Source organism: Hemitrygon akajei, chromosome 11 (genome assembly GCF_048418815.1).
Source record: "Hemitrygon akajei chromosome 11, sHemAka1.3, whole genome shotgun sequence".
Lineage (NCBI taxonomy): Eukaryota > Metazoa > Chordata > Chondrichthyes > Myliobatiformes > Dasyatidae > Hemitrygon > Hemitrygon akajei.
In genome coordinates this window covers 168,691,923-168,712,095 of record NC_133134.1, presented here as the reverse complement: position 1 = coordinate 168,712,095, position 20,173 = coordinate 168,691,923, and the positions used below count along the sequence as shown (strand labels likewise).

Sequence of the window (20,173 nt, the reverse complement as noted above, 5' to 3'; positions counted from 1 at the left end):
GACAGCCCAATGGCCTCGGATCAAGAAAGTGGTAGGGGATAAACCAGGAAACTACAGCCCCTGTGTAAGCACCAGGGGCTGGAAACTTGGAAATGGGATCACTTGGAAAGCTGGAGAGATTAGAGGGAGTCATCGAGGTTTTGCGGTGGCAAGATCTTGCTTCTCAAATCTGGTCTTTATTTTAAGGAGTTACTACTGAGATCACTCAAGTTGAGTATGATGTTCTGCTAGGTGGTTGTCTATTGGTAGGTCCCCAGGTGAATAGAAGGCAGGGCAGTAGATCCATGTACTCCAGGCCTCTGAGATCCCACACTGGCTCCTGGCTGGACCAGGACGTTCAGGCACATGGCATTGAACGTGGGTTGATGGTGGGAGGCAGAGAGTAGTGGTGGAGGATGCTCCTTCTGACCAAGTTAGAGACCTTTGTTTGCAAAATAATTTGAATGAGAATGTCTACTTTGGCCACACTAAGACGAGTACAGATGTAAGTGTTGAGGGTGGCTTCACAGGGACAGAGCTGAGCAGGAATATCGGATGGAGAGGTGGCAGATGGGCTCTAATCCAGGCACGTGTGAGGTGATGCATTCCAGGCTGACTAATACAGCCTGGACGTGGTGAGGACCTTCGATACATTGATGTGCAGAGGTACAAAAACGCTGGATGAACTCGGCAGGTCAGGCAGCATCTGTGGAAGGGAAATGAGCCATTGATGTTTCGGGCTGAGACCCTCCATCGGGACCTAACAAAGTACCCTGGACTGAAACGCCGACTGTTCACTCTTTTCCGTAGATGCTGCCTGACCTGCTGGGTTCCTCCGGCATCGTGTGTGTGGATTTGCAGCATCGGCAGGATTGCATGTTAGTGATGTACAGAGGCACCTTGTGGTCCCTGAAAGTGGGGAGGGGGTCGAGAAGATAGTGAAGACGTTTTAATTTGTATGCCTTCATAGTCGGGAGTAAGAGTTGGGATAGGGAGGGGATATCATATTGCAACGACATCAGACCCTGGTTAGGCCGCACCCGCGTGTGGTTCTGGTTGCTACACTTCTGCACATTGTTTGTCAGTCATCGTTTTTCATAAATTCTATGGGATTTCTTAATTTTGTTGTAAATGCCTGCAAGAAATTAATCTGGGTAGTGTGTGGTGATGTAGACTTTGATTATAAATTGACTTTGAACTTTGAAAAGATGTGCCAATGATAGAGTGCAGAAGAGACTCCCCAACATTGCCTGGCTTGAAGGGTTTGGTGACGAGCAGAGATTTGATTGGCTGCACCTGAGTTAACAAGATTCGGAAGCCCATCTGGAGTTGGTGCCTTGGCCGCCTGGGTCTGAGGGTGTGGGGGGTGAATCAGTCAGCAGAGCGATGTCTCCCCACCCCCTGTCCGTGTTAGGGCAGCGGTGATCACTCCCAGGTCTGTTTATGTCGAGACACAGCCCGGACGGAATAGCCCTCTGGCTCAGCAACCCCCGATTCGTAACCCTGGCCTCACCACAGGACGATCTGCCGTGACCTACTAACAGGTACGCCTTTGGGCTGTGGGGGAGAAAGTGGAGTGCCCGAAGGAAACCCACGCGGTTCATGGGGGAGGATGACGTCAGGGTTGAACTCTGCACTCTGAGCTGTAATAACATCGTGCTAACCGCTACTGCACCGTGGTGTCCCTTTGTGAGCTGGTCCTTGGATTCTTCTCATTTCAGCCCCCTTCCACCACATTGTGCCCACCGCGAGGGACACCACTGCCCGCAGGGTCCCTACCGCCATCAGCACAGTCCGGCAGGCGTCCACCCAGGTCCCAGTGCCCTCCCAGAATACACAGCGTGTGGGTGAGTATCTGGTCTGGCCAAGCCACCAGCACTGATCACGGGCAGGGTCTTTCCACACCCTCCCAGCATGGTCTGTACACGCCCCCACACCCCCATCCACAGACACACTGCACCTCCTACACACCTCCCTCCCTACCTCAGTGGCTCCTCCACCCCTCCATACACTCTCTCCCTTCATCCCACCACTTCCTTCTGCCCCTCACCTGTCCCTCAAACCCTCCGAACACTCGCCGCAGGGGTAAGTACTATGGGGCGTGTACACCCTCATCTCCTCCACTAATCCCCTCCGTTTCCCTGTGCCCCCTGAACACTGGGTGTGTGGGGAGAAACGTGTCTCTTCCCCTCGTTCTCTGTAGGCTGGGACACCATCCGTTGGACATGGAAGATCCCCCTCCCCTACCGGGCTCCTGTCACCCCCCCCCCCACCCCTCTGGACATCTTGCCTTGAGCTGTCTAGACCGAGGGTTCTGACATTTCCCTCTCTGCCCTCTTCACCCCTCACTCCCTACAACCACTGATCATCCGTGTCACTTCCTCCAAACACCATTCAGGTGAAACCCCAGTGCGTCTTACTATACAGAAGGTGCAGGCGTAACGTAAATGCAAACACACACCGTTTTAAATCTCCTCTTCCTGGTGTTGGTGCTTAACGTCAAATCTTCTCACCATCACTCATCTCCTGAATAACCACAATAGCCTGGACTCTAAAGCCCTTGTGTGAGACTCGCTCCACCATCTTCTGATTGTGTGGACGTGTGTGATCGTCTGTAGTAACTTGGCATGTCTTGTTCCTTGAATTACATTACCAAACCAGCTGGGAACTATTTGATTTGCTTGGGTACAGCTCCAAGCCCAACGAGCCACACCACCTATTAACCCTAGCCTATCACAGGACCATTTCCAAAGACCAATTTCCCTACCTGGCACAGTGGAGAGTGGGAGGTCACAGGGAGAATGTACAGAGAGTCCTCACAGACCGTACCGGAATTCAACTCCACACTCCAGTGGGCCCAGCTGTATGAACGGGGTGCCAAGAGCACATCATCCTGGCTCCCCCCCGAAGGACAACTTCGCTGAAAGACGTTACTGAATCAAATGGAAATTAATTCTAGGACACTGCTTAATCATTAATTAGCATGCTGGGTTTTGGCCTTGCGATTGTTGAATTACAGATACACCATAATCTTTACTTTGTTCTGTTACTCCTGGGGAAATGACCTGCTACAACAGCTTTGTGGGTACATTTTAACCGCTCTTTGTGTTTTTTACATAATCGATCTCTGGCCATTCCTCAGCAACCACTGGAACACAGACGACCGGCCCCCGCACCGTCCTTTCGGGGCCTATGGTACGCGTCCTGCCTCAGTACAAATATGGGTCGGGAGTCGGCAGTAACCAGCACCCATCCAGCAAACCGCAGGTATGGGTCAAGAGCCTTCAGCCAAACTGCTGTCAGCTTCGGCACGTGTCCCAAACAGGGTGGAGAAGAAGTTTTGTCCATGTTGCTTGCTCCACTTACATTTGGAAAGTGTAATGACCCGTTGGTTTTCTCATTTATTTTGAGATGCAGACCCTTCTGGCCCAACAAGCCGCAATGGCCAGCACCCCACCGATTTAACCACAGCCTCATCATGGGACAAATGACAATGGCCGGTTAACCTACCAAACGAATTTAACAAAGGAAAGGCAAAGCTGAATATCTTTCATTTGAGAATACGGCTTCTGAAAACATTTCAACTTTCCAGAACAGCAGAGAGTCTCTCTGTGCCTCTTCCCACCTTCGTTACTCTATTCAAAGTGGTTGTTAATCACCTGACTGTCAGACTAGCCTCTATTTCCTTCGTGAAGCATACTGGTGACCAGAGGCTTATCTGGTTGCTGAAGGCAGGACAATGAGGCTGAAAGGGAAACTGGATCAGCCATGAATAAATGGTGGAGCAGATGATGGGCCAAATGGCCTCATTCTGCTCCTATATCTTATGGTCTTGTAAGACATAAGATGAATTAGGCCATTTGGCCCATCAAGTCTGCTTTGCTATACCATCACGTCTGATTTAATTTCTCTCTCAACCCCATTCTTCGTCTTCCCATGACCTTTCAGGCCCTGACTAATCAAGAACTTGTCAACCTCTGCTTTAAATATACCCAGTGACTTGGCTTCCACAGCTGCTGGTGGCAAAGAATTCCACAGATTCAGGTTTCGTTTTGCTAATGAAATTCCTCCTCATCTCTGTTCTAAATGGACGTCCCTCTATTCTGTGATTGTGCCCTCTGGATCCAGTGTCCCCCACCACTGGAAACGCCCAGTCCACATCCACCCCATCTTGGCCTTTCCACATTCAACGGGATTGCACTCGTTCTTCGATATGTACTTGGGTAATAAATTCACCTCAAACAGTTCTCCTTGCCCGTTTGGGGTGAGCGTTTCACTCTTGCAATCGGGAATTAGCGGCAGTTTCTCTTCCTGCTTTTGTAGGTGTCCCAGTCCACGGCGGCCATCCACAGTCAGATGCCGCTGACAGCCTCCACCTTGGCTGCAGCACTACCGCACGAACAGAAGCAGATATTGGGTAAGTCTCCTCTGGACGTGTGCCTGCTCACAGCTGGAGAGGACTTTGACTTTTTGTTCCTTAGTGTCGGAGCTTGTTTAGTTCGTAGCCAGAAAGATTCTCTTTACTTGCTGTGTATACATCGAAACATACAGTGAAAATGCATTGTTGGTCAAAGATGTGCTAAGGACAGCCCACGAGTGTTGCCAATCTTCCAGTGCCTACTCAACCCATACCCCTTTGAAATGTGGGAGGAAACATTGGTCATGGGGAGAATATACAAAACTCCTTACAGGCAGTGGTGGGAATTGAACCCAAGTCATTAGTGCTGTAAAAAGATACTACACTACCATTCTAGCCAAGAGCAATCCTATTCACAGAGAGAGCAGGGCCAATCAAGTGTGACAGTAGAAAAGTGTGTATGGAACCGGAGGAGATGGCTGAAGTACTTAATCAATACTTTGCTTCAGTATTCACTGCAGGAAAGAACCCTGGTGATTGTAGTGATGACTTGCAGTGGATTGAAAAGCTTGAGCATATAGACATTAAGGAAGAGGATGTGCTGGAGCTTTTGGAAAGCATCCAGTTAGATAAGTCACTGGGACTGGACGGGATGTACCCCAGGCTACTGTGGGAGGTGAGGGAGGAGATTGCTGAGCCTCTGGCGATGATCTTTGCATCATCCATGAGGATGGGAGAGGTTCCGGAGGATTGGAGGGTTGCGGATGTTGTTCCCTTATTCAAGAAAGGGAGTAGAGATAGACCAGGAAATTATAGACCAGTGAGTCTTACCTCAGTGGTTGGTAAGTTGATGGAGAAGATCCTGAGAGGCAGGATTTATGAACATTTGGAGAGGTATAATATGATTAGGAATAGTCAGCATGGCTTTGTCGGGGTAGGTCGTGCCTTACGAGCCTAATTGAATTTTTTGAGGATTTTTTTTTAGGACTAAACACATTGACGAAGGAAGAGCTGTAGATGTAATGTATATGGATTTTAGCAAGGCATTTGATAAGGTACCCCATGCAAGGCTTATTGAGAAAGTAAAGAGGCATGGGATCAAGGGACATTGCTTTGAGGATCCAGAATTGTCTTGCCCAAAGAAGGCAAAGAGTGGTTGTAAATGGGTCATATTCTTCATGGAGGTTGGTCACCAGTGGAGTGCCTCAGAGATCTGTTTTGGGACCTTTACTCTTTGTGATTTTTATAAATGACCTGGATGAGGAAGTGGAGGGATGGGTTAGTTAAATTGCTGATGACACAAAGGTTGGGGGTGTTGTGGATAGTGTGGAGGGCTGTCAGAGGCTACAGCAGGACTTTGATAGGATGCAAAACTGGGCTGAGAAGTGACAGATGGAGTTCAACCCAGATAAGTGTGAAGTGGTTCATTTTGGTAGGTCAAATATGATGGCAGAATGTAGTATTAATTATAAGACTCCTGGCAGTGTGGAGCATCAGAGGGATCTTGGGGTCCGTGTCCATAGGACACTCAAAGCTACTGTGTAGGTTGACTCTGTGGTTAAGAAGGCATACGGTGCATTGGCCTTCATCAACCGTGGGACTGTTTGAGAAGTAATGTTGCAGCTATATAGGACGCTGGTCAGACCCCACTTGGAGTACTGTGCTCAGTTCTGGTCACCTCACTACAGGAAGGATGTGGAAACCATAGGAAGGGTGCAGAGGAGATTTACAAGGATGGTGCCTGGATTGGGGAGCATGCCTTATGAGAATAGGTTGAGTGAACTTGGCCTTTTCTCCTTGGAGTGACGGAGGATGAGAGGTGACCTGATAGAGGTGTATAAGATGATGAGAGGCATTGATCGTATGGATAGTCAGAGGCTTTTTCCCAGGACTGAAATGGTTAACATGAGAGGGCACAGTTTTAAGGTGCTTGGAAGTAGGTACAGAGGAGATGTCAGGGGTAAGTTGTTTTTTTTTAACTCAGAGAGTGGTGAATGCGTGGAATGGGCTGCCGGCAACGGTGGTGGAGGCAGATACGACAGGGTCTTTTAAGAGACTCCTGGACAGGTACCTGGAGCTTAGAAAAACAGAGGGCTATGGGTAACCCTAGGTAATTTCTAAAGTAAGTACATGTTCGGCACAGCTTCGTGGGCCGAAGGGCCTGTATTGTGCTGTAGGTTTTCTGTTTCTATTGTCCCACTAACTTTCCCTCTGACACATCCTCCCCAGATTGAATCCCCTGTCCTACACACTGGGGCTAATTTGCAGTGGCCTATTAACCCTCGTCATTAGGGATGAGGGAGAAAACCAGAGCACCCGCGGTCAGGATTGAACCGAGGTCACTGTGACAGAGAGGCAGCAGCTCTGTCCGGGCACCGGGCTCTCCTACCCAGTCACTCTGACCTTTGGAGTCACGCTGTTCTTCCAGTAGAATGGGAATGGTGGGGAAAGGGTCTCGGCCCCCACCTCTCATGACCCATCTTGTGGTAGAACAGTACAGGCCCTTCAGCTGATGATATTGTGCCAACTCTCTGACCTACCTCAAGATCAATCTAACCCTTCCTCCCCACAGAGCCTCCATTTTTCTTTCATCTATGTGCCTATCTAAGAGTTTCTTAAATACCCTTAATGTATCTGCCTCTACACGCACCCCTGGCAGCACATTCCACACACCCACCAATCTGTTTTTTTTTTAAAAACCTTCCTTTGCTATCCTTTTATGCCAGGAGTTCCCAATTGTTTTTATGCCATGGGCCTCAGGTTGGGACCCCCTCCTCTACTTTTCTCCTTGCACCTTAAAATTATGCCTGCTCTTATTAACCATTTCCTTCTTGGAAGGGTAAAAAAATGTGTCTGACTGTCCACTCTGTCTATGCCTCTTATCATCTTGTACACCTCGTCCTCCTTCACTCCGAAGATTGAAATGTCCTTTTCATGTCGACTCTGTCCAGGACGTTTAGTATCCAGTAGGTCTCGGTGAGATTGCTTCCTCCTCTTCACAGCTGGCTCCTCTCTCCATCCTCGCTTCCTCCAAGCGTCCTGCCACTAACTTCATTGCATTTTTCTTTTCTCTTTTTTCTTTAAAATACTCTGCAGAATTGTACAAACATTTGCCTCCTTAATCAGCCCAGCGGGGCTGCTGATCACTGGGGGAGTTCCAATGCTGTTGTGTCTTCAACAGGTGAACGCTTGTATCCACTGATCCACAGCATGCACCCAACACTAGCTGGGAAAATTACTGGAATGTTGCTGGAGATCGATAACTCTGAGCTCCTGCACATGTTCGAGTCTCGGAATTCTCTTCACTCCAAGGTAGGAGAGGGGTCAGCCATACTTTCCTTTTTGGGGACTAGGGCTAGATGTCACATTAGGTATTGGAGGGCACTGACAGGGTCACTGGTATTCCGCAGTGACAGAATACCAGTCTATGAGTGAACGTGGAGAGGATGTTTCCTATAGTGGGGGAGTCTCAGGTCAGAGGACACAGACTCACAATGGAGGGATTTCCCTTTAGAACAGAGATGAAGAGGAATTTCTTTAGCTAGAGGGTGGTGAATCTGTGGAATTCCTTGTCAAGTCTTAAGGTATATTTAAAGTGGAGCTTAATGGGTTTTTGATTAGTCAGGGTGTCAAAGGTTACAGGGAGAATGGGGTTGAGAGGGATAATGAATCAGCCACAAAGGAAAGGTAGGGCAGACTCACAGGGTTACGAGGTTCTACCATTTTCAAGATTAATGTCATTTCCAGTACACAAAGCTCTCTGTAATCTGAACAATGATCTGAGTATGTTGACTTCTAAGAAAGAGGAGTCCCGAATTTGCGAATGAAACCAATGATCACAGACAAAATGCTGGAGGAACTCAGCAGGCCAGACAGCATCTACAGGAGGAGGTGGTGACGTTTCGGGAGTGTTTGACTCCCGATGAAGGGTTTCGGCCCGAAACGTCGTCACTGCCTGTCTGGCCTGCTGAGTTCTGCCAGCATTTTGTGTTTTTATTTATTTCCAGCATCTGCAGGTTCGCTCGTGTTGCAGCAGGAAAGTGATCAGTGGCAGAGAGCTGAGGAGAGGAGAGTGGACCGTGGGGGGCGGGGTGGGGAGGGAAAGAGAGGGGCACCAGAGGGAGGTGATAGGCAGGTGATGAGAGGGGAGCTAAAATGGAGAATGGAAAAAGAATTGGGGAGATGGGGGGGGGGGGGTGGGGAGGAGAACCAGTTGGAATGCTGGGTACTTAACAGCGGAGATTAGAAATCTGAGTGGGGGAGAGGGAAAACACGGGCCCTTCGGCCAGCCGTACCCGTATTCAGACTGATCCTGCAGTAATCACACGTTATTGTCCCCCTTGACCCTGTCCCCCGCCCGGCAATTTACTGCAGCCAATTAGCTCACGATCCTGCACGACTTTGGGATATGGAAGGAAGCTGGAGCTATCCCACACAGCCTCAGGGAGAACACGCAAATTCCACACAAACAGTGTTAGTCCAATGTCTGTGCCAAACGTCTTTATACTTGGTGATTGTACCCACCTCTTACATTTCCTCTGGGAATTCACTCCATGTGCCCCCACCACCCTCTGTATGGAGGGAACTGCCCCTGGGATATGTTGGCTCAGGACGTGTCATCCGGAGCTCTTCCTGGTGCCTTGCTGATATTTGTCCTTTAAATCCTACCTCCCACCATCAACCCCTTCCCTCTCCTGCTAGTCTCCCCTCCCACTGTAAAATGGCTGCCCAGCCTGATCCAACCCCTCCTCCGACGCACTGTTGGTAACAGCAGGGATTAAAGAAATGGCTGACTTCCTGATGGTTCGTTTTGTTGGATATGCCATCCCTCCTGTAGCTATCGCTGCACTGTCTCTCTCACCTCCAGGCAATGGGCCCAAATGCAGGGCTGCTGTGGGCGATATCAAAGGACCGTCACACCAGTGGGTGAGACATCAAGCCATTCTGCTCGCACGTGCCAAGGCCCGAGCCAATACTCAGCTCATCCCGCTGCCCTTCAATGGATAATCATGGGGCTAATTTGCTTGTGGGATCTTGCTATGCATGCAACCGCCAAATCTCTCTGCAATGAGTGTTCCTATGTCTTGTGGTCTGAAGGTTACGGGGAGGAGGCCAGGAAATGGGGTTGAGGAGGAGGGGAAGAAGATCAGCTGTGATTGAGTGGCAGAGCACTCAACGGGCCAGATGGTCTAATTCTGCTCCCTTGGCTTATGGTCTGAAGTGGCCAGAACCCTGTCTCCAGCAGAGAGGGCCGTGACAGCCTGTTCTAGGATGTCACTGAACACACATCGGCTGGTGAGTAGCAACCATTTGGATTTGCTGTCTAGCCTGAACTAAAGGTTGTAGCAGTACAGCTGAGGACCTGTTGGCCTGGCGTTAATGGCAGAGACTCTCTGTACAGGCGAGGACCGATGGGCCCGGTGTTACAGCGGAGACTCTCAGTACGGGCGAGGACCGATGGACCTGGTGTTACAACGGAGACTCTCAGTACAGGCGAGGACCGATGGGCCCGGTGTTACAGCGGAGACTCTCAGTACGGGCGAGGACCGATGGGCCCGGTGTTACAGCGGAGACTCTCAGTACGGGCGAGGACCGATGGGCCCGGTGTTACAACGGAGACTCTCTGTACGGGTGAGGACCGATGGACCTGGTGTTACAGCGGAGACTCTCTGTACGGGCGAGGACCGATGGACCTGGTGTTACAGCGGAGACTCTCAGTACGGGCGAGGACCGATGGACCTGGTGTTACAGCGGAGACTCTCAGTACCGGCGAGGACCGATGGGCTCAGCATTGATAATAATAACTTAGAGCCCTTTTCACACAGACCATGTCGTTCAAAATAATTTACAACAGGATAAAGTGCAAACATAAAAATAAAAGGGAAAGATGTTAGTTAAAAGCAAGGTTAAATAAATAGGTTTTAAACTGGTGTTTAGAAATGTCAACTGGGTCCACGTCCCTTTGGGTGTTGAACTCCACATTCGGCAGAAGATCTGACAGTTTGAGCAGGACGATGGAAGAGAGCAATTCAGTGATGTACTCTTGTTCCAGACCATTTGGAGCTTTAAAAATGAGTATGAGATCTTTAAAAGATACAGGAGGCCAATGCACAGTAGCTAGGATGGGAATAATGTGCCCCTTCATCCTGGTTTTCATTAAACAGCAATGAGTGCTGGGTCCTGTGGGTCTAGAGCAAGTTGTCCACTACAACCTACAGACCCTGGTCTTGTTTGGTGTGTCTACAGGTGGAGGAAGCAGTGGCTGTTCTACAGGCTCACCACGCTAAAGAAGACGCGCAGAGAATGGGAACGTTGAGCTGAGCAGGTGAGGCTGTCAGCTGTTTGGTGGATCCAGGGGACTTTGTGTTGAGCTTGGTTCCATCTGGACTGATGCTGGACCTTTCCCTGCATCCCCTCCCAATTCAACATGAGCATTTGATAAAGAAATGTACGGTGTACAGTCAGGCCATTCGGCCCAGCTGCTGCCTCCAGGTGTGTGTGCCCCTCGCGTCACTGCTGAATGTCCTTCTAGCCCCTTCCCTCATGAAGGAGAAGCAGACTCAATGAGCTGAATGGCCTAATTCTGTTCCTATGCCCGATGTCTCACGAACCTGTCCAAAGCCCCTTTAAAGATGCGCTAATCCCCTAGACCTCTCCATGTGTAAAGCAGTTCCATATTTAAACTTTGAATCAGATTCCTTCATGATGTTGGAGCCATTTGGCCATCAAGTGTATGCCAGCTAAAAAAGCAATCCTATTAATCACATTCTCCCAATTATTTCTGTTCTATTTCCCTTTCACCTTTTCTCAAACACCCACTAATCTTCTGCAGCTCCCCTAATCTTCACCAACTCGGTCAGCTTACGCTCCTCAGCCCACGCTCCTAATCTCCACACGCTCGTCAGCTTACACTCCTCAGCCCACACACCTTCGGGCTGGGGGAGGAAACTGAATACCCAGGGAAGTAGAGTGTGTAAACTCTGTACAGACAGCACTGGAGGGAGGTCAGAGATGTTGGGACTGACGTACCGTTTCAACCTGATACACCGGAGGGAGGTCAGAGATGCTGGGACTGACGTACCGTTTCGGCCTGTTACACCGGAGGGAGGTCAGAGATACTGGGACTGACGTACCGTTTCGGCCTGTTACACCGGAGGGAGGTCAGAGATGCTGGGACTGACGTACCGTTTCAACCTGATACACCGGAGGGAGGTCAGAGATGCTGGGACTGACGTACCATTTCACCGGAGGGAGGTCAGAGATGCTGGGACTGACGTACCGTTTCAACCTGATACACCGGAGGGAGGTCAGAGATGCTGGGAATGACGTACCGTTTCAACCTGTTACACCGGAGGGAGGTCAGAGATGCTGGGACTGACGTACCGTTTCACCAGAGGGAGGTCAGAGATACTGGGACTGACGTACCGTTTCAACCTGTTACACCGGAGGGAGGTCAGAGATGCTGGGACTGACATACCGTTTCAACCTGTTACACCGGAGGGAGGTCAGAGATGCTGGGACTGACATACCGTTTCAACCTGTTACACCGGAGGGAGGTCAGAGATGCTGGGACTGACGTACCGTTTTGGCCTGTTACACCGGAGGGAGGTCAGAGATGCTGGGACTGATGTACCGTTTCGGCCTGTTACACCGGAGGGAGGTCAGAGATGCTGGGACTGACGTACCGTTTCAACCTGTTACACCGGAGGGAGGTCAGAGATGCTGGGACTGACGTACCGTTTCACTGGAGGGAGGTCAGAGATGCTGGGACTGACGTACTGTTTCAACCTGTTACACCGGAGGGAGGTCAGAGATGCTGGGACTGACGTACCATTTCACTGGAGGGAGGTCAGAGATGCTGGGACTGACGTACCGTTTCACCGGAGGGAGGTCAGAGATGCTGGGACTGACGTACCGTTTCAACCTGATACACCGGAGGGAGTTCAGAGATGCTGGGACTGACGTACCGTTTCAACCTGATACACCGGAGGGAGGTCAGAGATGCTGGGACTGACGTACCGTTTCACCGGAGGGAGGTCAGAGATGCTGGGACTGACGTACCGTTTCAACCTGTTACACCGGAGGGAGGTCAGAGATGCTGGGACTGACGTACCATTTCAACCTGTTACACCGGAGGGAGGTCAGAGATGCTGGGACTGACGTACCGTTTTGGCCTGTTACACCGGAGGGAGGTCAGAGATGCTGGGACTGATGTACCGTTTCGGCCTGTTACACCGGAGGGAGGTCAGAGATGCTGGGACTGACGTACCGTTTCAACCTGTTACACCGGAGGGAGGTCAGAGATGCTGGGACTGACGTACCGTTTCACTGGAGGGAGGTCAGAGATGCTGGGACTGAGGTACCGTTTCACTGGAGGGAGGTCAGAGATGCTGGGACTGACGTACCGTTTCAACCTGTTACACCGGAGGGAGGTCAGAGATGCTGGGACTGACGTACCGTTTCACTGGAGGGAGGTCAGAGATGCTGGGACTGACGTACCGTTTCACTGGAGGGAGGTCAGAGATGCTGGGACTGACGTACCGTTTCAACATGTTACACCGGAGGGAGGTCAGAGATGCTGGGACTGACGTACCGTTTCAACCTGTTACACCGGAGGGAGGTCAGAGATGCTGGGACTGACGTACCGTTTCACTGGAGGGAGGTCAGAGATGCTGGGACTGACGTACCGTTTCAACCTGATACACCGGAGGGAGGTCAGAGATGCTGGGACTGACGTACCGTTTCAGCCTGTTACACCGGAGGGAGGTCAGAGATGCTGGGACTGACGTACCGTTTCACTGGAGGGAGGTCAGAGATGCTGGGACTGACGTACCGTTTCAACCTGATACACCGGAGGGAGGTCAGAGATGCTGGGACTGATGTACCGTTTCAGCCTGTTACACCGGAGGGAGGTCAGAGATGCTGGGACTGACGTACCGTTTCAACCTGTTACACCGGAGGGAGGTCAGAGATGCTGGGACTGACGTACCGTTTCACTGGAGGGAGGTCAGAGATGCTGGGACTGACGTACCGTTTCAACCTGATACACCGGAGGGAGGTCAGAGATGCTGGGACTGACGTACCGTTTCAACCTGTTACACCGGAGGGAGGTCAGAGATGCTGGGACTGACGTACCGTTTCACTGGAGGGAGGTCAGAGATGCTGGGACTGACGTACTGTTTCAACCTGTTACACCGGAGGGAGGTCAGAGATGCTGGGACTGACGTACCGTTTCACCGGAGGGAGGTCAGAGATGCTGGGACTGACGTACCGTTTCAACCTGTTACACCGGAGGGAGGTCAGAGATGCTGGGACTGACGTACCGTTTCAACCTGTTACACCGGAGGGAGGTCAGAGATGCTGGGACTGACGTACCGTTTCAACCTGATACACCGGAGGGAGGTCAGAGATGCTGGGACTGACGTACCGTTTCACCGGAGGGAGGTCAGAGATGCTGGGACTGACGTACCGTTTCAACCTGTTACACCGGAGGGAGGTCAGAGATGCTGGGACTGATGTACCATTTCAACCTGTTACACCGGAGGGAGGTCAGAGATGCTGGGACTGACGTACCGTTTTGGCCTGTTACACCGGAGGGAGGTCAGAGATGCTGGGACTGATGTACCGTTTCGGCCTGTTACACCGGAGGGAGTTCAGAGATGCTGGGACTGACGTACCGTTTCAACCTGTTACACCGGAGGGAGGTCAGAGATGCTGGGACTGACGTACCATTTCAACCTGTTACACCGGAGGGAGGTCAGAGATGCTGGGACTGACGTACCGTTTCGGCCTGATACACCGGAGGGAGGTCAGAGATGCTGGGACTGACGTACCGTTTCAACCTGTTACACCGGAGGGAGGTCAGAGATGCTGGGACTGACGTACCGTTTCAACCTGTTACACCGGAGGGAGGTCAGAGATGCTGGGACTGACGTACCGTTTCACTGGAGGGAGGTCAGAGATGCTGGGACTGACGTACCGTTTCACTGGAGGGAGGTCAGAGATGCTGGGACTGACGTACCGTTTCAACCTGTTACACCGGAGGGAGGTCAGAGATGCTGGGACTGACGTACCATTTCACTGGAGGGAGGTCAGAGATGCTGGGACTGACGTACCGTTTCAACCTGTTACACCGGAGGGAGGTCAGAGATGCTGGGACTGACGTACCGTTTCAACCTGTTACACCGGAGGGAGGTCAGAGATGCTGGGACTGACGTACTGTTTCAACCTGTTACACCGGAGGGAGGTCAGAGATGCTGGGACTGACGTACCGTTTCACCGGAGGGAGGTCAGAGATGCTGGGAATGACGTACCGTTTCAACCTGTTACACCGGAGGGAGGTCAGAGATGCTGGGACTGACGTACCGTTTCAACCTGTTACACCGGAGGGAGGTCAGAGATGCTGGGACTGACGTACCGTTTCAACCTGATACACCGGAGGGAGGTCAGAGATGCTGGGACTGACGTACCGTTTCAACCTGTTACACCGGAGGGAGGTCAGAGATGCTGGGACTGACGTACCGTTTCAACCTGATACACCGGAGGGAGGTCAGAGATGCTGGGACTGACGTACCGTTTCAACCTGTTACACCGGAGGGAGGTCAGAGATGCTGGGACTGACATACCGTTTCAACCTGTTACATCGGAGGGAGGTCAGAGATGCTGGGACTGACGTACCGTTTCAACCTGATACACCGGAGGGAGGTCAGAGATGCTGGGACTGACATACCGTTTCACCGGAGGGAGGTCAGAGATGCTGGGACTGACGTACCGTTTCAACCTGATACACCGGAGGGAGGTCAGAGATGCTGGGACTGACATACCGTTTCACCGGAGGGAGGTCAGAGATGCTGGGACTGACGTACCGTTTCACTGGAGGGAGGTCAGAGATGCTGGGACTGACGTACCGTTTCAACATGTTACACCGGGGGGAGGTCAGAGATGCTGGGACTGACGTACCGTTTCAACATGTTACACCGGGGGGAGGTCAGAGATGCTAGGACTGACGTACCGTTTCGGCCTGTTACACCGGAGGGAGGTCAGAGATGCTGGGACTGACGTACCGTTTCAACCTGTTACACCGGAGTGAGGTCAGAGATGCTGGGTCTGACGTACTGTTTCGGCCTGTTGCACTGGAGGGGATCAGAAATTCTGGAGTATAGATACCACTTCAACCTGTTACATTGGAGTGGGGTCAGAAATTCCAGGACTGAAATATTTTGACCTGTTGCATTGCTGTGATAGGGTTCGTTGGTAAATTATATATTCACAGTTCAGAGATTTCGCTTGCTGGTTAATTGAAATTTCTATTGTCTTGTGATCTGCCAACCCCTCCGACCCTTCCAACCCCATGGAAAGTCTTGCCTCTTTTTTTCTCAATATGGGAATAGGATTTTGTCGTGGTTGTATACAGTTAATATAATGTTTTATAGTACCAGTGAGCAGAAGATCAGGCACATCCATTTGGAAAACTGCACTCCTTGTCAGGAGTGAGTTGTTGTTTTTACAAATATGAGAAAGACATAATCTTGTGTCTTGTGGCTCAGTCTGTAAGGAAATTTTACGCTTTCCCCATGATTGTGTGGCTGTCCACAGTCCAGAGATGTACCGTTTCGGGTTGCTAAGTTGGTAAGAAGAGGACTTGTTTAGCTGTTGTTGCAGCTTGTGTTCTAATAAACCTGGCTCTGTTGGTGCCAGAATGTGTGGAAACACTTGTGGCTGCCCCCAGCACATCCTTGGGTTTTGTTGGTTGATGCAAATGATACATTTCACTGTATGTTTTCATGTACATGTGATAAAACTTATCTTTAGAAAGCACAACCCACTGGTTGACTGTGGATCAGGAAGGGAAGCCACCTTGTCCTAACAGCTCCTGGTCCCCAGGGTTTAGCTCCACCCTATATGGCAAATCTCAGGCGATGTGACAAACTGCAACCTAACTGGTGTCATCAGAGCACAAATTGAGGCATGAGCTTGCTTGTTCTGAGCCATTTGGCAAAGTAGCTTTACAGCATCAGCGCCCAGGGTTCAATTCCAGCCAGTGCCTGTAGGAGTTTGTACGTTCTCCCCGTTACCACACGGGTATCTGCTGGGTGCTCTGGTTTCCTCCCAAAGATGTCCGAGTTGGTAGGGTAACTGTGCCCATGGATGTAATTGGGCAGTGTCAGCTCATTAGGCTGGGGCCGGTAACCGGTACGTTTCTGAAAAGCAGGAGGAAATGCACATCATTACAGGGGAACGTGCAAACTCCTTACAGATGTCAGAGTTTAACTCTGAACTGCAGTACGCCCCGAGCTGTAACTGCCACTCTACCGTGACACCCCACCTACTGTGTGACCAGCTAACGGCTTTCTCATTTTTGCAGGAAAGCACCGGGACTCCAGGGAAAACTGCTTCATGAAGGAAGAATCTTTTTTTTTGGGGGGGGGGGGGGGGAGAGATAAAGTCCATTGGAATAAATTATGCATTTGATTTGAAGCCAAGATCAGCGGAAAACTGAGCACAGACTTTGAGGGGAATAAAAATCCTGCTGAGATTGTGTTGAATGGCTTCTACCCTTTCCTGTCCTAAATTTCCTTTAATAAATTACACTGAATGTGGCCCAGTGTGCTTTTGAGTTACTTCTCCATGTGAGGAAACAAGTTCTGAATAACACCCTGTGGTGAACTACATATACCTGTCTTGACACGCCCCCCCTGCTGACTGCTCCTGTGGCTCCTCCCACGGACCCCTGTATAAAGGCGATTGGAGCCTGAGCCCTGGTCTCAGTTCTCAGGATGTAGTATGGTGGTCAACTGCTGCTTGTTCTTTCTTCCAGACAATAAAAGCCTATATCTCGCCTCACGTCTCAGAGAGTTATTGATGGTGCATCACACCCAACAAAAGCAAGTGGATGCCTGCTCTTTGAGAGAGGATTCAGGAGGCACTGATTTTTTTTTGATGGGGGGAGTGGAATTTAATTTAACGTCTAAAATTTAATTTTCTGTTCACCAGGTGGTGATTACTGCTGGAGATTCACTTCTCACAGAGAAATGGAGGCTATGTGGGAGGTGAGGGTTTTATTGATCTTGGAAGTTAAAAGTTTGGTACAACATTGTGGGCCGAAGGGCCTGAACAGTATTGTGATGTCATGCGTTCATATTTAAACTGACCAGATCACTGAAGATCCAGCTTGATACCATTCCACCGCCTTACTATAAGCTGCTTTGAGATACTGTATCGAGCTCTCTTTACAACACTACAATTTAATCAACTTTCACTCTACCCTGCCAGTGAATCCAGACCTGAACCGCACCCTCAATTACCCTGAGCTGCATTTTTTCCCCTTTTCTGTTAACTTCATTCTGTGGCTTTGGCAGGATCAAGAGTCCTCATCCAATGCTTCCCAGGGAGGGCTAGTATTTCGCTGAAGCCCCTGGTATGGAGTCTTTACCAAACACAGAAGTGGACATCCTTGCGCTTGGCCTGGGTGATGTACATTGCTCTACCCCATGCTGCCTTGAGTAACACACACAAAGCTCAGCAGGTCAGGCAGCATCTATGGAAGGGAATAAACAGTTGACATATTGGGGTGAGATCCTTCATCAGGACTGGAAAAGGAAGGGGGAAGAAGTGTGGAGAGAGGGAAAGGAGTATAAGCTGGCGGGTGATGGTTTAGAGTAGGTGAGATGATTGGGGGGGGGGGGGGAAGAGATGAAATGAAACTAGGCAGTGATGGGTGTATGAGGAAAAGGGCTGAAGGAGGAGGAATCTGATAGGAGAGGACAGTATTCCCTTCCATGCATAATAGAAATGAGAGGAACCAGAGACGTGAGAAGGTAACAAGACTGGGGTGGGAGAGAAATTGACAGAAGCTAGAAATCGATGTTTATGCCATCATTGTGGAGGCTACTTAGGTAGAATAGGAGATTGCTCCTCCAACCTGAGTTTGGCCTCAAGCCAATAGAGTAGGCCATGGACCAACATGATGGAATGGGAATGTCTTTAAGTGCTGGTCAGAATCTATTTGGTGGAGGAATATCTGGGCAGCAAATAGAACAATTATTCCATAAAAACACAAAATGCTGGCAGAACTCAGCAGGCCAGACAGCATTTATGGGAGGAGGTAGTGACGACGTTTCGGGCCGAAACCCTTCATCAGGAGGGCAGTATTCCGGCCTTTTTTTATTATTCCAATTATTCCAGCCTGCTTTCAATCCAAACCACTTCAGGGTCTGCTGTTACTGTTTTGTGGGAGTTTAGGGAAAAACTTTTCAGTCAGACTCGGCCTAGACTGCTGCCCAGAAGAAATGGGAGCAACCTTTGTCTGAAGTCTGCCTCTGTTCTCTGGAGAGCTGGATGGTTATCACTGATATCTGGTTTCCTGATACCATTTATCATTCATCTTCCTGTTTACTAGAGCTCCATCCCCTATGGATATCATCTTCTTCTTCCTCTGCCGTTTACATTAGTCAGACCACACTTGGAGCGCTGTGAGCAGTTTTGGCCACCTTATCCAAGAAAGGATGTGCTGGCATTGCAGAGGGTCCAGAGGAGGTTCACGAACACGAGCCTGGAAATGCAGCAAGGTAATTAGTGAGGAGCACTTGATGGCTCTGGACCTGTAGTTGCTGGAGTTTAGAAGAATGGGGTGGGGGGTTAAAACTGAAAGGCCTTGATAGAGTGGATGTGGAGAAGATGTTTCCTATAGTGGGAGACTAGAACCAGAGGATAGAGCTTTAGAATACAAGGATATCACTTTATTAACAAAGATGAGGAATTTCTTTAGCCAGATGGTGGTGAATCTATGGAATTTGTTGCCACAGTGGCTGTGGAGACCAGGACATTACTGATTGACTGATTCCTGATTTGTAAGGGGGGGGGTCAAAGGTTATGGGGAGAAGGCAGGAGACGGGGTTAAAAAGGATAGTAAATCAGACATGGCAGAGCAGATTCAATTGCCGAGTGGCCTGATTCTGCTCCATTTCTTATGGTTTTATAAATCAGCTTGATGGGATGGCAGAGACTTGATGGGCTGAATGGCCTAATTCTTTCTGCTTCTGTCCTGTGGTGCTTTGTTGGACATTGTAGTCTGTGGCCACAAAATTGACCATATTTCTCCCTCAAAAGCTGTCCCTAGGATAGAATTTATTATAATGGGAATTTGCTGGGCAGAACATTGGCTGCTAAATTTTTGATAATAGTGGCCAGCAAGACCTTTGTCTTCACTGAGTGCTTTGCAATGCTCTTAAAACATGTTGTTCCAGGCTGGTTGTGCAGCCACAGCAGATTCGGGTCAGGGTGATTCACATTGGTAACCTTCCTCAAGGTGGCATCTATCAGAATTAGATTTAATATCACTGGCATATGCTGAGAAATTTGTTGTTTGGCAGCAGTGCAGTGTAATATATAAACTATAAATTACAATGAGAAACAAATATACATAACTTCTATGCATATACAAAATGTGTATGTTTTGTGTTTCTGTACAAGAGCCTCACGACACACAATGTTTTAGGCACAGCTTCTTCCCCCTTACGCTATCAGACTTCTGTACGGTTTATAAAACTGTCACTATTTTCTCTTTGTGCACTAATTTTTATATTTCTCATTGTAATCTATAGGATTTTGTAATGTACTGCATTGTTCTGTAAAACAATGTAGGCAGCCGTCGATCCCAGGGGATTGTGGGTTTGTGCCTCTGGTGGACTTTGTCCTCTCCAGGGAGCAAGCCTGGGCGGGAAGATTTGAAGAACCGGCCGTTGCCCATGCAGTGGGCTCCCCCTCTCCACGTCACTGATGCAGTCCAGGGGAAGGGCAAGCGCCGATACAGCTTGGCACCAGTGTTGATGCAGAGGT

The 20,173-nt window shown here is 49.9% G+C and overlaps 1 protein-coding gene across 6 annotated transcripts in view; it reads left to right on the top strand.

The window, feature by feature from the left end:
• The window catches only part of LOC140736272 (embryonic polyadenylate-binding protein-like), a 63,573-nt gene that overhangs the window by 41,366 nt on the left and 2,034 nt on the right, over window positions 1–20,173 (top strand). For 3 of the 6 annotated variants that reach the window (XM_073062218.1, XM_073062216.1, XM_073062215.1), the window contains exons 11-16: window positions 1,701–1,826; window positions 3,122–3,246; window positions 4,303–4,396; window positions 7,518–7,648; window positions 10,583–10,661; window positions 16,701–17,175. In XM_073062218.1, the coding sequence (XP_072918319.1) occupies window positions 1,701–1,826; window positions 3,122–3,246; window positions 4,303–4,396; window positions 7,518–7,648; window positions 10,583–10,657 (551 nt within the window). In that variant the 3' untranslated portion in view covers window positions 10,658–10,661; window positions 16,701–17,175. Of the gene's footprint in view, window positions 1–1,700; window positions 1,827–3,121; window positions 3,247–4,302; window positions 4,397–7,517; window positions 7,649–10,582; window positions 10,662–16,700; window positions 17,176–20,173 lie in introns of those variants that run through there. The other 3 variants (XM_073062219.1, XM_073062221.1, XM_073062220.1) reach the window with 3 other exon arrangements.